Genomic DNA, 18,131 nt, shown 5'->3' with positions numbered 1-18,131 from the left:
ATTCTCATATGTGAATACGTAACATTGAACGTAGTTGTATATTTTTAAAACAAACGCATGCGTTCTAACTAGAGAAAGTTCAGCACAACTATGCCATGATACTAAATAAACCGACGAGAGTTATCTACGATAACATTACTTTCTTTCGTAAAACCTGCCACATATTACCTATATATCGAGCCCACATTTGGGTCATTCCTGTGATTTTTTTAAAAGAATTTTCATGTCGTTCTATCGAACCTTAGTAATCAGGCCAATACAATCGAATTATGAATCTATAACTGCAATCGGAAACAGAAAATTGTAATAAAATTCCAACTCCAATAGTTGTATAAATATCGAAAAATAGGCATAAGCTAATATCCCCCATATCTACGTACTAATAAAACAGGACTTGACCCAGTGACACCAACAACCAGGCAGATCGACTGTGGGGTGACTAAACTATACGCACACCCAAGACTTACTCTCGAGGTGCTCATTATGCAAACATCGTGAAAGCGCCGCGCAGCAGAACATTTCTTTCTCTGCCGAGCGCGCGGGCCCATAACGGCCATAACCGGCGAGTGCCTCTTCCACACGCGGCCGTTGCATAAAATTCGACGGACGCCGCGCGGGGCCCGTTGCCTCGCCACTTGTAGTCGACTCGCCGAGGCGAGAGCCAGTCGTGTACGAGTTCGCGCGCTGCTCCCGGGACCCAGACTGGATCCGAGAACAGGTGAGCGAGATTCCCTCTGTATTTAGCGCGCGCTTATAGATCGGGAAAGCTTATAGTGCGGCGACGGGTTCATTGTGGTTTTCCTGCGTGCGTGTGGTTAGTTGACTTGTTGTTTCGAGGGATTGTGCGAAATATCAGCCGGTATTTTCTTGTCGGTAGTTCGATAATATTTGAATTTTTGTGTGATAAAAAATATTTTTTATTTTTCATAAACTTGACATTAACATGGTTTTAAAAGTGTCTTTCAAACGCATAATCGTACTAAAAAGCCTTGCTGTAAGATTGCATAAACTATTTGAAGCAGGAAAAAATCTCAAAACCACGAAGAAATGATTTAAAGATTAGGCGGATTACAAATGTAAGCCCAAGAGAGAGCCTTTACATTTTGAGTGCGAAATTGGCAACGAAACAGTTAACTTTTGAACCAAAAGAGATCTGGTTTTGCCAGGTATAATAAAAAAATATGCTCACGGTTCATAATTGTTTTTTCTTGTACTAAGATTCAGCACGTGTAGTCGTGTCGCTTTTATCAAGTTATCCTTGATAAGGTAAAGTTAGGTAAAAAAGTCATATAAAAAATAAACAGTACTACTCTGCACATAAAGTCTTAAAAATCGCAAACAAGACGTATTATTCATACTGATAGAATAATCGCTATCGTTAACTCTGGCCAAGCCTTAATTTGTGCACAAGAGTCGCGAAGGTGAGGACGAGAGTCAGGGCTTAACTCAAAGCAACAGTGTCACCACGCGAACACGAAAGTAGATCAATGGTTGGGACTATGCTATATTGCTTTAGGAGCGAATTAAGGTCAGCGGGGGAGGAAGGCTTGGCTCTGCAAAAAAAAGAAGTAGCAGTGTGGCGTCAATGTGAAGACCTATACGTGCGATTTTATTGAAATCGAAACGGGTATTGTTTCGCGCCCTCTTATCGAGCTCCTAGCAACACGTTCGCTATACGTCTGCAATGCAAATTACGCGACGCGCCGATGTCAGTTGTTAGCAGGAGACTTTGTTTAGCCAGAGGTTTCGACGCCTCTCTGTTGAAATGCGCACTTATGCCAACGCTTGCTTCGATGATTGTCGGGCTTTTGACGTAGAGTTTGGAAATTTGCACGACCGGTAGTTCTTATTCGAAGCTAGAAATTAGTCTTGGATGTGGTAATGTGCATTCAATTGTTCGGGCGTATAGGAATGACAATTTCAGATGCATTTCGTTTTAAAATATGATGATGATGATGATGACGATGGCAATGGTTATGGAGAAATCGCTATGTGCGCTGGAAACAGAATGCAGCGCGTATCGTTATACATGTTGAATAAATGATTATTGATTGATAAGTAACGTTCAGTTTAAATCTAACTTCCTGACGCATAGAGATTGATGTAAACGGCCGTACGTTCAAAAAGGCAGGTTCATTTTGTTGACGATGAATAAGCCATCGATGATTTATTAGGAAAAAGTAGTGAAAAAGTGAGAGGACAGAATACATAAAAGAGCCATGTTATAGCATCTGTGTGTAATGTTTCTGAAAGTGAAAGTTATGCAATAAAAACAAATAGGAATCTTCCATGAATTGAACTAACCTTATACTACAGTTTTTGCATACATTGTGTACAAAAACTGTCTGAAATATCTCAAATGAGAAATCACTTTTTTATTTGTCACCATTTTATACAAGACAATACATGTAATATATTTTTTATAAATAACTGGGCTTAACATATTTTCAATCAGCTTTCATGCAATTGCAAAGTATGAATGTATACACCGAGATCCTGAATGAAACCCTACATTCTTTTATTTTCCTTATTAGAAATACCTCATGTACAATTTTCCTGGAAACATTGAGTGATGAAGATCAATAATGACTTGCAAATTTTATCACATCGTCGTATCAGCATAACATTCGAATGACCCGTAGGCGTTTATAAAAATAAAACTCGATTTCTGACACTTCCTTCGACGATAAAAAAACTGCTATACATCCAATCAATTAAAAACAAAAAACGAGCGAGTGAAAGTGTCTATCGATCGGCAGTCTTTTAGAGGCGCCTTTCGCGTAGAAAGCAATTTACAAAAAATGCAACCACTTCGAGGAAAAAAGCGCTGCCTCTCGTTTAACGACGAAATTGTAGTCTCTTAGAAATTACGTCACACACATATAAGAGTTCAGGTTCTAAAGCAAATAATGAAATGTATTCACGAGTTTCATTGCATACTCTCACATCGCACACACGAGAGACATGATATTTCTTTAACTTTGATTCCGATATTAATATCTCGACTGCGCTACAACCCATAAGTTTCCGATGCGTATCGGAAAACTTACGGTATGGTGTTGATTACGTGTGCAGAGCGTTTCACCGATATCCATATTAGGTACCCATAAATAAGCCAGAAGAGTTACGTGTTTGGTTATGAGTCTGATTACTACAAGTAGATGAGTTTTTACTTCCTAAAATTTTCCGACTACTTATTAAAAGTCTTTCATCGTCATCATGTATTTTACAAAAATATAAGATATTTTTCAAATCGATGCGTTAAATTATGCAACAGAAGAGTACCGCGATTGCTGACGCAGATGCGCACAATGACACAAGAAGGTGAATTGCAATAAGTTAATTATTACTTATTGCAAGTTGCTTTATATCGGTTCGTAAAAAATATCGCCCTAAAATATTCATATGAAATTTATACATCAAACTTTTCTTTATAGTAACTGAAACCACTGGACAACATTCGATAAAATGTGGCGGGTATCCTCACGGCTGCTCTGTGTGGCTCTGAGCCTACTGCTGCTATCCAGATTTCAACCAACTTCATCCCAATCGATCCTGGACATCTTCAGAAGTCATAACCAAGTGAACGACAATATAGTCACCGAGCCATCGGGCAAGAGCTACGACTTCGTCGTTGTGGGTGCCGGCTCTGGTGGTTCCGTCGTGGCTAACCGTCTATCCGAAAACGGAAAATGGCGAGTACTACTGATCGAAGCTGGCGGTGCCGAAGGTGTTCTCAGCCAGATTCCGGTCCTGGTGAGCTTTTTCCAACTAACGGACTACAATTGGGGCTACAAGGTTGAACCCCAATCGCGCGCCTGCCTCGGCATGAAGAACCACCAGTGCCCCTGGCCAAGAGGAAAGTGTCTAGGAGGCACCAGTACTTTCAACTACATGATACACACGAGGGGTAATCGCGTTGATTACGACATATGGGCGGCACTTGGCAACGACGGATGGTCCTACAGCGAAGTTTTGCCATATTTCAAGAAAAGCGAGAAGTTCAAGGTGCCGGGTGAGTGATCTTTTTGATTTGTGATGCTGACTAGGACAAGGGCTGTTAGTTTCATTTGAATTACGTCCATGTTACAGTAATTTAGTGTTATAGTTTTACGATTTGCAAATGCTGTTACCAAAAATTCTGATAGATTTATTCCCTTTAATGCCTTTATACGTTAACAAATTAACGAGTACAAATATTTATTTTATCTATAAAATCGTTCGATTATTTTTTAACTGTACGATAAAAATCTTACATTTCAAGAACATATCGAAAGAGAACTAAAATTGCCATTGTTGTTATTCAAGATAAGATTGCACTACTGCTGTATTAGACGCAATCTTTTAAACGAATCATTGTTTTGAAGACGCGCACTGCCTAGGCAATTGGCTACATTCCTTTCTTACGACAGTAGTGTACTAGCGAAATCTCGTTTGATTGTTTCTTTAATATTACATCAGAAAAGTAATCGATGCATGCCTTATGAAATATAGTACGTTAATATTACAGGTCACTTATTTCAGAAAATTAAATTTCTTGAGAAATGCAGATGTCGATCATATAATTCGAAAACTATATATTTTGTGACTGCATTTATGAGTCATTCATACCGATTACGTACGTAGAAGTAGTTTTTATTTATAGTTTATGTATTACTGCCTGCTCCTAAGAAACTTCATACTTATATAGATATAAAGGTTTTAAACTATGACATATGGATAAAACCATAAAGACAGCTTTGTTCCAAGATATCGAAAATAGTCGCTCGGTTTGTTATCGTTTAGAAAGATAAAATTACTTTCGTTTGTATGATTGTTATTCATTTCTATTTTTAGTAGTTACGTTCATACTGTTTTTTGCGTTTCGTCAAAGTGCATTTTAATATTTTATTGTCGCAAAACAAAGGAACTTTGTAACAGAACATCTGATGCGAAATCAGGATTCGGCATTAAGTTATGCATCAATTGTGCCAAATACTGCGAAATGAGTACGTCTGCATTATTTGCACAATTTATCATTTAAGAATCAACACGAACTTTCACGGGAAGTCTTCACAAATTTAGAATATTTTAATAGCAAATCAGTCGTATCGGTCGATTTCACTCCATCAAAATATGGACGAGTGTATACATTTTCCAGCTGAAATCCGTCACGTATTCGTAAAATTACTTTTTACTTTCTGCCGAGAACTCGAATGAATAATGAATAATTGACGCGTATACAGCGCGTACTTTCTAATACAATGAAATAAAAAAGTTAGCTGCGGCCAGTTAAAAGATTCCTTGCTAATGATAACCGTATCCTTTTTACTCGCATATTAGATGTACGGATACCCTAACTTCATACGAATGCATAACTATCATTAGCATGTCAACGTAATTGTACTATATTCGTATAGGTATAAATATAGTATTTATAGCTAGAGCAAAAAGTTGTCTGAATATACTAGTTTGCATGCAAGAACAATTGCAAATCGTCACAAATTGTAGAAGAATCGTATTTGCGTCACGTTGAGTTTTTCTCTCACTTTTTGTTTGTATTTACATTTCAAACTACTGAGAAAAATTTGCAAAACTAATAGAGGTCGACGGTCGCTCGAATGGCGCCAATGCACCAGGCCAATACAGCAGCCCTCTAATGAGGTCATCGACATTTTTCCTGATATAACGAGCAAACTCTTTCGAATTTCAGGCGTGACAAACTCGTCGTACCACAGCAGCGATGGCTACCTCTGCGTCGAGCACGTGCCCTATCACACCGAGCTATCGACAGCCTTCCTGAAAGCCGGTAAGAAGCTGGGCTACAAGATCACCGATTACAACGGCGAAGACCAGATCGGCTTCTCCTACATTCAGGTGAACATGGATCAGGGCAAGCGCTGCAGCGCTGCCAAGGCGTACCTCCGAGTGCGTCGACCCAACCTTCACATCCTGACCAACGCCCAGGTCATCAAAGTCCTCATCAAAAATAAAAAGGCCTACGGCGTGCAGTACATCAAGAACGGCAGGAAGTACGTGATCCACGCGAGCAAGGAGGTCATTCTGTCCGCCGGTACCATCGACTCGGCCAAGCTCCTCATGCTCTCGGGCATAGGGCCCCGAGATCACCTGGAGAGCCTCGGCATCGACGTCATCCAGGACTCTAAGGTCGGCTACAACATGTACGAGCACGTCGGCTTCTTGGGCCTGACTTTCATGGTGAACCAGAGCGTCAGCCTTCTGCAGAGTCGTCTGGGCAGGCCCAGCGTGGTGCTCGAGTACACGCTCCATAATCGGGGCCTCATGACTATCCCGGGCGGCGCCGAGGCCCTGGCTTTCATCCGGACAAAGTACGCGCCAGACTCTCGACCTGACGTGGAACTGCTCTTCGCCAGCGGCTCCTTACACTCGGACGGCGGAATCAGTCTGCGCAAGGCCTTGAGCATCACCGACGAGCTCTACAACGCGGTTTTCAAGCCCATCGAGAACAAAGACGCCTGGTCGATCTGGCCCATCGTACAGAATCCGCGAAGCGTAGGTCGATTGACCCTCAAGTCCAAAAATCCGTTGGACGCGCCGATCATCGAACCGAACTTCTTCGAGCACCCGGCCGACCTGGAGATCATCCTCGAGGGTGTTAAGCACGCGATCGAGCTGTCCAAGACCGAGCCCTTCGCGGCCTACGGCAGCCGACTGCACGACACCAAGATCCCGGGCTGCGTCGGCTTCGATTTCGGCACGGACGACTACTGGCGCTGCGCTATTCGACATCTGCCCTCGATGATGAACCACGAGATCGGCACATGCAAGATGGGCCCAGCGACGGACCCCAACGCCGTGGTCGATCCACAGCTTCGGGTCTACGGTATCGAGTCGCTCCGAGTGGTCGACGCATCGGTCATGCCGACGATGCCCGTGGGTCACGTCAACGCGGGTATCTTCATGATCGGCGAGAAGGCGGCTGATATGATCAAGCAGAGCTGGGAGGGCGTAAGCCGAGTCAGATCGCAGGCGTCATAGGCGCGTACCATACATATATTGTGCGTATGTGTGAGTGTGCCCCGATAAAAGGGGGAATGCAAGCGCGTGCGCGATGATGAATAAAGCGACTCTGAATTATCTTTTATTGCGGCGGGATTCCCCGGTAGCCTAGTTTTGACGCTGGGAGTCTGATTGAGCGACGTATGCGAGATGTGATCGCCGCGGTTTTAATTAACGTGCACTCTCAAGCGCGGGATTTCGAATAGTATATTTTGAAAGCTCGAGAGCCGATAACTTTTGTAATAGTTGCAGTTGCACGATTGCGGTACGTGATTGCGTTTGAAATGATTCTGTTGAGCCGAATACTTATTACGCTTAGTTGTGTATCTCTAAGTAGTGGATCTCCGCGATGACACTTGGAGTGAAAAAAATAGAACAACTCGGACTTCTTTGTCGAGGCGATGACTTTATACGAGGAATCACACCTGTTAATTTCAGCGTCACAAGAGTGGGCGAGATAAGCTGTGAATGATTGCGCGACTGAAGAACAGTATGACTGTACAGTAGAATGTTATGTACATTCGCTTCTCCGTTGCATCTAGTTACGCAAATATTTTTCTTTCAGGGACAAAAGACTAAATTGTCGGCCAAAAAAAAGAAAAAAACATTTCGAAGGCCGAGTTGGACTTTTAAATTATGGTCGTGACAATTTGTTCGACCTACATTGTTATACATGTTGATTATTCTTAGTGAATATTCAAAGAAGTGTTTTGTTTGTTTAAAAATTATTTGTTGACCTTCGCAAATAGTCTCTTCGTGTAAAATATTTCATAATCTTTGAAAGTTACATTACTACGGACTTCTTAATTAAATGATATATTGCATCATACCAAATGCATTAACAAATTTTTGAATGTTTTTTCCAATGAGTATTAACTTAACTAAAAGATTATACATGTAACACAATTGACGTGTGAATATAATAAGCGATACAGAATGTATACTATGCCAATAATGGAGTCTATTGAGTTTAAGTGTTGGATAACAAGGGAATATATATGGTTCAGGCAGTAGTGTATAATATTGTGTACATAAGAAAAATAATTTGCTGTGTTCGTATATAGTTTTTGTTTACTTTTAATATAATAATAACTCAAGAATTGTTAAATAAAATGCTACATTACAAAATAATAATCTAGTATATTGATATATTCTATTTTACAAAACTTTAAATTACATTGCAATATAATGGTGCTAATGATCATGATATACCAATATAATGCCATCAAAATGTAACTCAAGACCCGAGATAACACAGTAAGCAACATTCATAGTAATACGAAAATAAAGCACTTATCACTCCACTACTTTCACTAGCAGCACAATTGTAGCTCGACTAATTTATCTGAGTTTTGCTTATGATTCAATCATAAAAGAAAACACATTCCTCTGTATAAGAATCATGCGCTCTATACTGGAATTTTGTCTCCTAACAAAAGCAAAAAAAAGCCTGTGAAAACCGCATAAAATTAAAGCCTCCGATACCTAGAACAAAAATAAAACGATGAAATAAAAATAAAAAACTAAAAAAAGATACAACACTTGTGTAAGCATACTTCATGGTACATTCAGTCTGTTTTTACATCCGTGCATTGTTACAAGTTGTATAACAGTTTTAATTTGAGTTATTAGTTAAAACTTGAAAAGAATAATTTGGCTACTGCAGATAAGAATTAGATTTTGTAAAAATAAATATAAAGTGAATTAAAATTTAATGATTTGTATTACGATGAATGGTCTGCAGATAGCGCAAGAACTCAAATGAATGAAATTACTCAAGTGTGTAAATCTTTATTAGTAGAGAGCACTCGCGATACTACTTATCTGCTAATCTAGAGATAAACAGTGAAGTGACTGAAGTCTGTCATCAAGTCAGGTCAAGAAAGAAAAAACACGAAAGTTAATCAACCACCTTATAATATCAAACAAAAAGAAAATTAAACTAGGCAGCAACACCAACTACTCCAAAAAGTCACGAGTCTAGCGTAAAAGCACATACACAGCGATGCTCAAGAAAACCATTCTCCCTCTCGTATCTCTCTGCGAAAAGCTCGAGGAGAGAAAAAAGAATGAGTAAGAATCGTCGTCGCTGGCACGCGTCGTAACCTCGAAATACTCGGCGCCTGCACACACTCACACACACGCGCATACGTATAGCCATCATAATACCAACGAATATAGACTTCCTATAGAAGAACGGTTCTGGGTTAAAATGGGGGGACGAAAGCTTGGGTAACAGGCCGTTAGTTCTGTTACCCAACCGCTCGGCGGCGCCACCTATGAGTTTCCTACAGCTTGGCGCGCATATGAGCACGCACAAGCAGACGATTCATCATTCATGCAGTATATTATGTAAAATATACTTTTTAACAATAATGAAAGTAAATAAATGACAAGAAAATGAATAATGAGTGTGTAAGGAGGTTTTACAAAAGTATTGGTTGCGACAACCATATTTTTCTGACTAGGAAAAAACCGCGAAAACGCAGCTCCTGTCAGTTTCCCGCTCGATCCTGCTGTGTAAACAGCGCGAAGAGAGCTTTACCGCAGTCTCTGTGTTTGTTGGTCATTGTAGTCGACAGTTTACAGATTTTTTTTGCAACAAATAGCGATAAATAATAGTAGTGAATAGGGAAGTACATCGTTCTAGTTTCGTGAGATTTTTTTGGATAGGTTTATCGTGTTTAGCGAAGAAGATTTCGTGGTCAGCATGTCGCCTCCACGTGCACTTTGTGTCTACACCGATTGTGGAACATCGAAGGCAAAAAATCCTGATTTGACCTTTCACAGATTTCCCAGTGATGAGATACGGTAAATCTGTTTATCACGAGTGTTATTAGAGTAAATAAATGTGAAAATTCAGTAATCAGAGGTTATAATAACGTCCGAAATTCATGAAAATCTTTATACATTAGTAAAAGTTTCAGATGTAGATAAATTAAAGGAAAATTGCAGAAATAAACAAATAATTTGATGATTATCAAGGTAAAAAGTCTATACAAAACATTTTTAACGAGAAATTTGGTTTTTTTGTACCAAAAATAGTGATGGTTTTGGATTTCAATTTTGCATTTATTGGTTTTTGGTTTTGATGAGCAAGTGATATTTTATTTAGATATAATTTATTCCTTCCTAGGAAGCCTTGTAATAGTGATTTTTTGAGTTTGTCTAAAAACGTGTGGGAAGTGTGTTTTGATGCATTCTGAGTCGAGAAATGGTCTTTTTGGAAAATGTCCGTACGGATGCGTGTGTGTGTCCGTTTTTACCTTTTGTCTACTCGTTTTTTTTTATAGTGATTTTTCAGTTTTGTGATTTGAGTTTTTTACGATAAAGAATTTTAAGTATCACGTAATAATTAAACTATTATACACTATTACAATTTTCATAGTGCGTCACATATAATATTTATTTATTATTTACATCTACGCTGCTATTATTTAATTTTATAACATTCATGTAGCAAGGAGATTGACATTCGGCTGACTTGACGACTGCAAGCTTAAAATTTGAATGGCGCCGTGAGAGTGAGAGAGACAGCACGATAGAAATTGATGGCTGCCGCCATCTCGCGGAGCGTACCGAACTATCGCTTTCCGTCCCCTCGCCGCTATACGAACCGTTCTTCTATATGAAGTCTATATTCGTTGATAATACCCATGTACCCGCACGCACGCACACTCGCGTCAGCGGACTGATGGCTGCGTATATAGAATCGAGCCAAGCTCCAGCGCTGTTCAAGAATAACGTAATCGTGTTATGCGACAGCCACTGGCTGCGGAACTCGGGAGAAGCAGCTGAGTAAAGAGAAATGCAGGAGAAGAGTCGCAATTCTTCATCGAGCAGTTCTGCACGCACAGGAAGGACCAAGCACTGTCAATCAATGCAGCCCTCTACGCCGAGGGGTTGAAAGCGTCCGCAAAGAGAGAAAATTCTTGCCGATAGTCGGGAGAATTTTTAACGAAGAGGATGCACGGGAGCGCTCCTGCCCCCCTGCATACTGCAGCCACGAGTGGGGATGTTTATCCCGGGATGAGTCAAAGTAGGCGGCGCGTCTCGCTGCTTCTCTCCCGTATACTTTATACTACTCTCTCTCTCTCTCTCTCTCTCTCTCTCTCTCTCTCTCTTTACGCTATACGCGTGCAAGCGGGATTTTCCCCAAGGCCTCCTCCCTCGCGCGCCTTGGGTATTCCCCAACGTCAGACGTGCACAGGCAAACACACACGCCTATTTATGGCGGAAACTCGCGAGTTTATGGGAATCATAGGCGAGAGAGAGAGAGAGAGAGAGAGAGGTTAGAAAAAGGAGGCTCCGGGGCCCGCGAGTAGGGCTCACCTGACACGACGAGCGCCTCGTTGGGTCCGCAAGTGTGGACGTTCCCCATGGCTTCGGCTTCTCCTTATCCGTCTAGCTTGTCTATGGACTGCTCGCCGGCTGCTGCTGCTGCTGCTCTCGCCTTCTCTCTATGTCAGATGGTCAAACTCAAGCGGAGCACGGGACACTTCACGCCACGCACAGACTCGCGGTATAAGCACACAGAGCACGCGAGTAGGTATAGGAGCCGGCACACTGCTCCCTCTCTTCTCTCTCTCTCCGGGCACTCCGTCTTCTTCTTTATCGCCGCAACCCGACTCCCTCCTACTCCCGCGCGTGTGTTCACTCTCTGTATCTCTCAGTGCAGCGCGCGAGACTCGCGGCTAGACGAGGAAAAGGAAGCAGGACTAAAGAAGGCACACACGACACACGCAACTCGTCACGGCGACGCAACTAAAAATGAAGAAAAAAAAGACGGGGGACGCTTCCCTTCTCTCTGCTCTCGAACAGCGGACGGACACGGCTGCTGCGAGCAGCGGACGACTCTTCGCGAGTTGGTCGGTTTACGCACTAGCGGCGCCGAGTCTGACACGGAAACTAGCCGAGGGCATAGCTCTCTGTCTCTGCGTCCCTGCTGCTGCTGCTGCTGCTGCGTCGACGCTCTTCGGGCGCTAGAAGCGACTATATACGTAGGCTGGCCCTGCGCGCGCTCTCAATTTTCGACTCTACACGAATGTTTTTCTAGCCCTTGTCGGCTGTCGGCCTGTCGCGAATATAAGCGCGTATGTGGCCGTGTATTAGCGGCTATGGGTGTGTGTATGTGCCGCGCCGCGGACAGTCGACAGACGACGCGCTGCGCGCGCAACTCAGGAGTGCCAATCGCGAGCGTGGCTGCATTGATCGCGCGGGAAATGCGATTGCCAATTGTTTATCTTTTTGTTAGATTTTTATTCGTTCACATTGCTCTGATTTAAAAAGTGAATTTAAAATTTGCATTGACTTTTTTTCGATGAATAAGTTTATTCATCTACAAAAGGTTTACGTTCTAGATCATTGTTTAAGTTACTTGTCCTAAATAAAGTGCTTTATATAGTTAATATCGTACACTTTTATTGAAAAAAAAGTTGCCAATCAAGTATATGCAAATTTAAATTTTTTAATCAAATTAATATTGGTTTATTATTGAACTAATAATTTCGATTTTTGTAATGATTATAGTTAAAAGCATCATACACTTATTCGGTGTCAAAGCGAATCATAGTCTTTAATGTTCACAAGTTCATGGAAGAGCAGGCAAGCGGTAAAAATCAATATTTCCGATTCGCTTTGCATTTCCCATCGTCATGCCCAATACAGCGAGTTTCAACTGGAGCTAATATGTCATTCGATCGTTTAAACAAAGGTATACTACAAAGTTTTAAAAATTATAATTTTCTGACAGTAAAAATGATGAGTGTGCGATGTATATTTCGCATTGAAATTTTCGTTAAATGCGGAACTTTTTAAACGAGCGTAGTTACCATCCGAGGATATTCGTATATTGATTTTTCTTTAACTCAATTCGGGAAGTATCGAACGTTTCCACGAGATGTCTGCGTTGTACACGTGCAGTTTGGTTTAAATATTAACCGGGGTTATTAACCTATAAGCTGAGTTCCTGTGAAGAAATTTAAATGATTTCATGAAAATAAGGGAAAATCAATTGCCCCTCTCCTCTCTACAAAGAGAAAACAAAAGACATAAAAGATCTATAGCACATCCCACGAATTAATTGACCCGCGATTTTAGCGCTCCTTAGCTGTGCTATACTCTTCGTGGAAAATGCGCAAGTTGTGCTAGTCAAGTTTTAATTAAGCAATTTGTGCTGTCTGTCTTACGTGTGCATTTCGAGTTGCTACTCTTATCCGTACTGGCCGTATCTGATCCCCTATAAATTTTAATATTTTGTGCAAAACCATAACGATTATAGTCAATTTTATAATTTTTTTTTGTCTTTTTCTTTCTGAATTGCGAAAAGCTATTTTTAATTTTTCCTAACTGATATGGCGGTCTTCTTTGTGTTATGCGTTAAGCGATTTTTGGATTATATTTAAAAAAGATGAAAAGACGTAAATTTCTAAAACTCGCGCATCTCAAAAACTACAGTGCGCATGAAACAGGTGTTGCAGTAAACATTCAATAATAGTCGAGACGACTAGCACAGTCTCAAGGATACTTTGTAAAATGGGTACAAAAAATGCCAGAATCATACATGTTTTACGTCAGCTAGAATTGATCCTTATCGCAAGTGCGCTGATAGGTTCACAACTATGTACGTATGTACATAAGGAAAAAACTAGAAACAAATCTGCTCAAATTTATAACTACTTTTAATTACATTCAAGTTAGAAGAATGTCTTTCAGTATGTTACGTATAATAACTATGTTTTTGAGGCAGTGTGAGTTAAATGCGATTTTACGCACTCTGCAAAGTCGCTTTTACGTTAGTTGATTAAAAAAAATCGTTCGATAAATGTGCGGACCTCGATTTATCGACTGAGAAGTGTCCAACTTCCCGTAGAATTGCTAATAACATATATGCATTATATTATATCGTCGCTCCCTATAGAAGAGTAGCACTGTTAAAATTTCCCGTCATAAGTAGCACAACTCAAACTTTCAACAACGATTTTCTATCAAAATTGGCCGATTTTTGCAAAACTGTCCCAAATGAACATTTTTAAATATTCACAATTTACAACTTTTTACCGAATTTAAAATTGTTTCCACAAATACAATAATTTTTTACAAGCATTTACTTAAATTGTTCCCTTTTTTTGAAAAATTTTCGAAACTTTTTAAAACTTTGAGGTTTGTCCGTCTTTGTCCAAGGTTTTCATGAACTTAACTATCCTAATAATCCAATAAAAACGTAAAATACTCACATTTTAAGTAATAACAGTCGCAAGTTGTGCTATAGTATTCGCGGTAAATACGTGAGTTGTGCTATAGTTATCGTTTGAAAATTTGAACTGTGCTAGTCTTCGTGCGAAGCGACGATATTAACTTGAAATAAGAATCAACGATTTCACACGTGCCAAGCTAATAATTCCACATTAATAATCTATAGTGACTTATGTGGTGTATACACGAATATAGGTATTTATAGAATTAAGTACTTAAAATGTGAGCCAGCGATGTGTCGCGCGTGCAAATATAATCGTTTCTCTGATGGTGATAAGAGAATTCACATTTGCAGAAATGCGGAAAAATAACTTCTCGACAAATGGAGGGAATCCCATTAGTTGCGTGTGTGTATCTTGCTGCGTTTATCTTTTTTCCATAATCTTTCGTAGCGTTATAGCACATTATGCGCTCTTTAAATACGAAGCTTCTGCCGTCAGCTTCATCAGTTTCGATTGAGAAGTTGAAGCATAATATACTAAGTGTATAATCATGAAAGTCTGCGCTCTCGTTGTCCTCCTAGTCTGCTGCATTGCCCAGGTAAGTTTATACTCCATTCGAAGTTTAAGTATACAGCTATAATTTACGCGTACGTATCATTGCTAGCACATTTTATCTTAATGACGAATATATCTTTACCTATAACACACATTTCAACGCATGAAATTAAAATGTATCAGTCTTCATGACTATATATTAAAAATTCAAATTATTATTTTTACATGATACTATCACAACATAGCATCAAAAACGGTAGAAGTAAGCTTTCTTAGATTTACGATTTCTTGAAATTGAGCGCTGGGTCAAAAAGTTTACTATAAACACTGTATTTTTCGTCGCGTATGCAGCGGATATTGGTTTCTGCTGTTTTGAACAAAGCCAAATACGCACGGGTGACTTTTTTTCGCGCGGTGTACCTATATAGTAGTGTATAGGGGTCGCTGTATGTACGTAGGTATATGTTTTACAACGCCACATATCTTATTCCTAAAATTATTTTTACCTTTTTTCAATAGAATGCTTCAGCCGACTGGAGAAGCGATGTCAAAATCAGCCACTATGAACACATCAACTCGATAGTCAACGACACTTTGCGTCGCATCCCGGTAAAGTATAATAATATAATTCAAATTAATGGTATATCCCATTGCATTATATCAGCACGTTGTAAATGATCAGCTAGAAAATACTTATTAAACTTGACGACGAATCCGATTCGCAGAATGATAGCCCAGCGAATAAGCGGTGCTACGAAGAAGCTCGCCAGACGCTGAGGACTGCCAGCTTCAACGGTTACAGCAAGGTGGACGCGTGTGTCAGAGAAGCCAGCACCGCTGGCAACGCCAACGTCTGCGCCCAGAAAGTTGACACCGAGGTCTTCAACGTCTCTCTCGAAGTTAGCAGGGCCGCCAGGGCTTGCGTCGCAAACCCCTAAGGCGTTTATACGGAAATAGAGAGCTTTCGATGTTCGTGTTGACGTACGCTGTATGATTTTTATTTAACGCGAATTAAATTGTGTATCTTAAGCGTTTAACCTTACATTAGCGCGTTTCTAACTTTGTCTGGGCTTTTAGCCGATTATATGCGCAAAAACTCTTGAAAAACACGAATTTTTCCGGGACTGCTGAATCTGGTCAAAACAAAATCTACCTAGGCAGACGTTACTACGAATTAACTGCGCAGCCAGACATTATGACGCATTTTCTACATGTATGTTTTTGGCTAAGAAAATAAACAACATATTCTGTTCTTTACTTTTTACGCCTTGAGTACACATTTCCGTCATTTTGAGAAAAGAACCCTTTTATTACCCGCCTTAATATCACCCCACCCGTCAATAATGACACCACACCCACCCTATGATGGGTATACATGCGGCTGTTCCTTACAACTGTAATTAGTTAACTTTTGGTTCTTGTTGAATCATCACCAATAAACACTTCCAAAATGACTTAGAAAATTAACGTTGCATCAACTAGCCCAGTTTCAAGTTGGGCAACAAATATGCAAAATAATATGCATATATAAAAACACCGTATCAAAACGCGCAATCGAACAACCTCGAAATGGACGACGAAAACTAAACCTATAGTTTAGGAACTATCAGAGTTTTCCTGACAAATTATATAGAAAAATAATGCTTTAGATAGTAATGTATGATGTACATTAAGAAATTATTAAAAACAATATTGGCATGACAATTGTGCAAAACGTCTTGTTTAACAAGACTGATGTCCGCAACTATACTTACTGGACCATTTATTGTAGTTTGTCGGTGCGAGATAAAAGTTTTGAGTTTCAGCTAATAAAAATGATATTTATATTCTATCCAATCCAGCCAATTAAAGAATTTCATTTGAATTAAGTTATCAGTTTTCAAAAAAAGTAAACATCAATACCTAGCAAAATGTGAAATTTTTATATCACGTTCTCGACAAGACACAATTTTTCCGATGAGTAATTTTGAGTTTCGTTTTAGTAGACAAGACATTTTTAACTAGTCATGTTAATATAAATTATATCTATTATGCTTATCTCAGATAGCATAACTTAACGACTTAATGAAATAAAAGTTGCATGCGTATTATGTACTTTGTACATATTCTAACCCTTTAACCTCACATTATAGTGTCTCTTAACTTTTGCCAGAATTTTGAGCAGATTCTGCCCAAGTACTGTCGCCCGTGGAAGAAGTTTCTGCGCAGAATCTAGGCTATATCCTGCCCACCGAGCAGAAGATTTGCTCCTCAATTTTCTACAAAGGTATATATATCTATTTAGAGATAGATATAGATATAAAGAGTTTGATTGTATATAGTAGTTGGAATTCGTAATAATGATAGTGCTTCTTATGACAAGTTTAAATGCCCAATATACCTTCGTTTAATAATTAATCGATTTCTGCAGAGTGTTCTAGTTGGCATGGCCTGTTGTTCATCACTATGAAGGCGAAATTTAAAATCGGCGCCAACCTGCGCACTGGATGCGCGCATTCTCCGGAATATTTGGACGGAGAAACGCGGACCAGTAGATCGTCGGCTTGTCTAGATAAAGGCTGATTTATTATAAAATAATTATTGCAATCCACAAACAATCGCCTTTTTATGTATAATATACAAAATTAAATTAAAAGATTGTTAGTTTGATTTTTATTATATTTCCACCTACTGTAGGTGCAAGTTTTTCGCAACTAAAAGAAAACATGTTTTCCTCGCAAAAATAAAGTACTTTTTTTGTAGTGTACCTGGAATTCGCAGAGCTGCTGTTTTCACTGTCACCGTATATCATGCAGTATATAATATATATAGGGCGCCGTAAAGGATCCATTAGGGAAAGAGTCATCCCTCGGTCTCCCGTCTCCGGCAATTAAAATTTGTCGAGAGTCCGATATACCTATATACTTAATCCTCGGATAATCCTGGAGCACAACTGCAGGAGCAACAATTATTGCATTATGGCACCCCGCCGCGCGCTATGTACTCTCCCTCTCGAGAGAGCAGCCTCTGCGGCACACCTGTATACCTGCTGTCCTGCATAGCCACGCGAGACTCGAACCCAAGAGAGAGAGAGAGAGAGAGAGAGAGAGAGAGAGAGAGAGAGAGAGAGAGAGAGAGAGAGCGAGCAGGCAGGCCAAAATGATTTTTAATAGTTAAAGGCCCCCCCGTATCTATATATCGGTCAGTTAAATAACCGGACCGACCGAATCTCTCGCTCGTCCCGTCTACCTGCCACCGCGGTTGAGTGGCCTCGATAATCTCGGCTCGAGTATACCTACAATATAAGCGCGGCGTAATTTCATCACCCCATCCAATCCCTCTCACTCTACGTGTATATAGCTATACCTACGACTAGGAGGG

At 40.1% G+C, this 18,131-nt stretch overlaps 3 protein-coding genes and 1 long non-coding RNA gene across 4 annotated transcripts in view; 2 read left to right on the top strand and 2 right to left on the bottom strand.

The window, feature by feature from the left end:
- Positions 1-12,124, bottom strand: part of LOC103316081 (flotillin-2) — a 125,994-nt gene extending 113,870 nt beyond the window's left edge. The window contains exon 1 of the mRNA XM_008207769.4: positions 11,353-12,124. Coding sequence (XP_008205991.1) covers positions 11,353-11,401 — 49 coding nt within the window. The 5' untranslated portion in view covers positions 11,402-12,124. The remainder of the gene's footprint in view (positions 1-11,352) is intronic.
- Positions 236-8,384, top strand: LOC116417642 (glucose dehydrogenase [FAD, quinone]-like). Its single transcript, XM_031931786.1, has 3 exons — positions 236-718; positions 3,438-4,015; positions 5,693-8,384. The coding sequence occupies exons 2-3, from the start codon at positions 3,469-3,471 to the stop codon at positions 6,997-6,999; spliced, it is 1,854 nt and encodes a 617-aa protein (XP_031787646.1). The 5' UTR covers positions 236-718; positions 3,438-3,468; the 3' UTR covers positions 7,000-8,384.
- Positions 12,125-14,694: 2,570 nt separating the features above from the next.
- Positions 14,695-16,035, top strand: LOC100116954. The gene is made up of 3 exons (XM_001600482.5): positions 14,695-14,814; positions 15,291-15,380; positions 15,497-16,035. The coding sequence occupies exons 1-3, from the start codon at positions 14,767-14,769 to the stop codon at positions 15,707-15,709; spliced, it is 351 nt and encodes a 116-aa protein (XP_001600532.1). The 5' UTR covers positions 14,695-14,766; the 3' UTR covers positions 15,710-16,035.
- A 424-nt stretch (positions 16,036-16,459) lies between these two features.
- Positions 16,460-18,110, bottom strand: LOC116417644. The gene is made up of 3 exons (XR_004227891.1): positions 17,519-18,110; positions 17,152-17,329; positions 16,460-17,029 (listed from the first exon to the last, which is right to left on the bottom strand). It is a non-coding gene; the product is annotated as an uncharacterized LOC116417644 (long non-coding RNA).
- Between the last annotated feature and the right edge of the window lie 21 nt (positions 18,111-18,131).

This window comes from Nasonia vitripennis, chromosome 5 (assembly GCF_009193385.2).
Source record: "Nasonia vitripennis strain AsymCx chromosome 5, Nvit_psr_1.1, whole genome shotgun sequence".
NCBI lineage: Eukaryota > Metazoa > Arthropoda > Insecta > Hymenoptera > Pteromalidae > Nasonia > Nasonia vitripennis.
Note: the sequence above shows the minus strand (reverse complement) of the source record. Positions and strands in the feature narration are given on the sequence as shown.

Coding starts and splice junctions, on each gene's coding strand:
- LOC116417642 (XM_031931786.1), top strand. CDS start 3,469: ATGTGGCGGGTATCCTCACGGCTGCTCTGTGTGGCTCTGAGCCTACTG. Junction 4,016..5,692: donor CGAGAAGTTCAAGGTGCCGG/GTGAGTGATCTT, acceptor TTCGAATTTCAG/GCGTGACAAACTCGTCGTAC.
- LOC100116954 (XM_001600482.5), top strand. CDS start 14,767: ATGAAAGTCTGCGCTCTCGTTGTCCTCCTAGTCTGCTGCATTGCCCAG. Junction 14,815..15,290: donor TAGTCTGCTGCATTGCCCAG/GTAAGTTTATAC, acceptor TTTTTTCAATAG/AATGCTTCAGCCGACTGGAG. Junction 15,381..15,496: donor ACACTTTGCGTCGCATCCCG/GTAAAGTATAAT, acceptor TCCGATTCGCAG/AATGATAGCCCAGCGAATAA.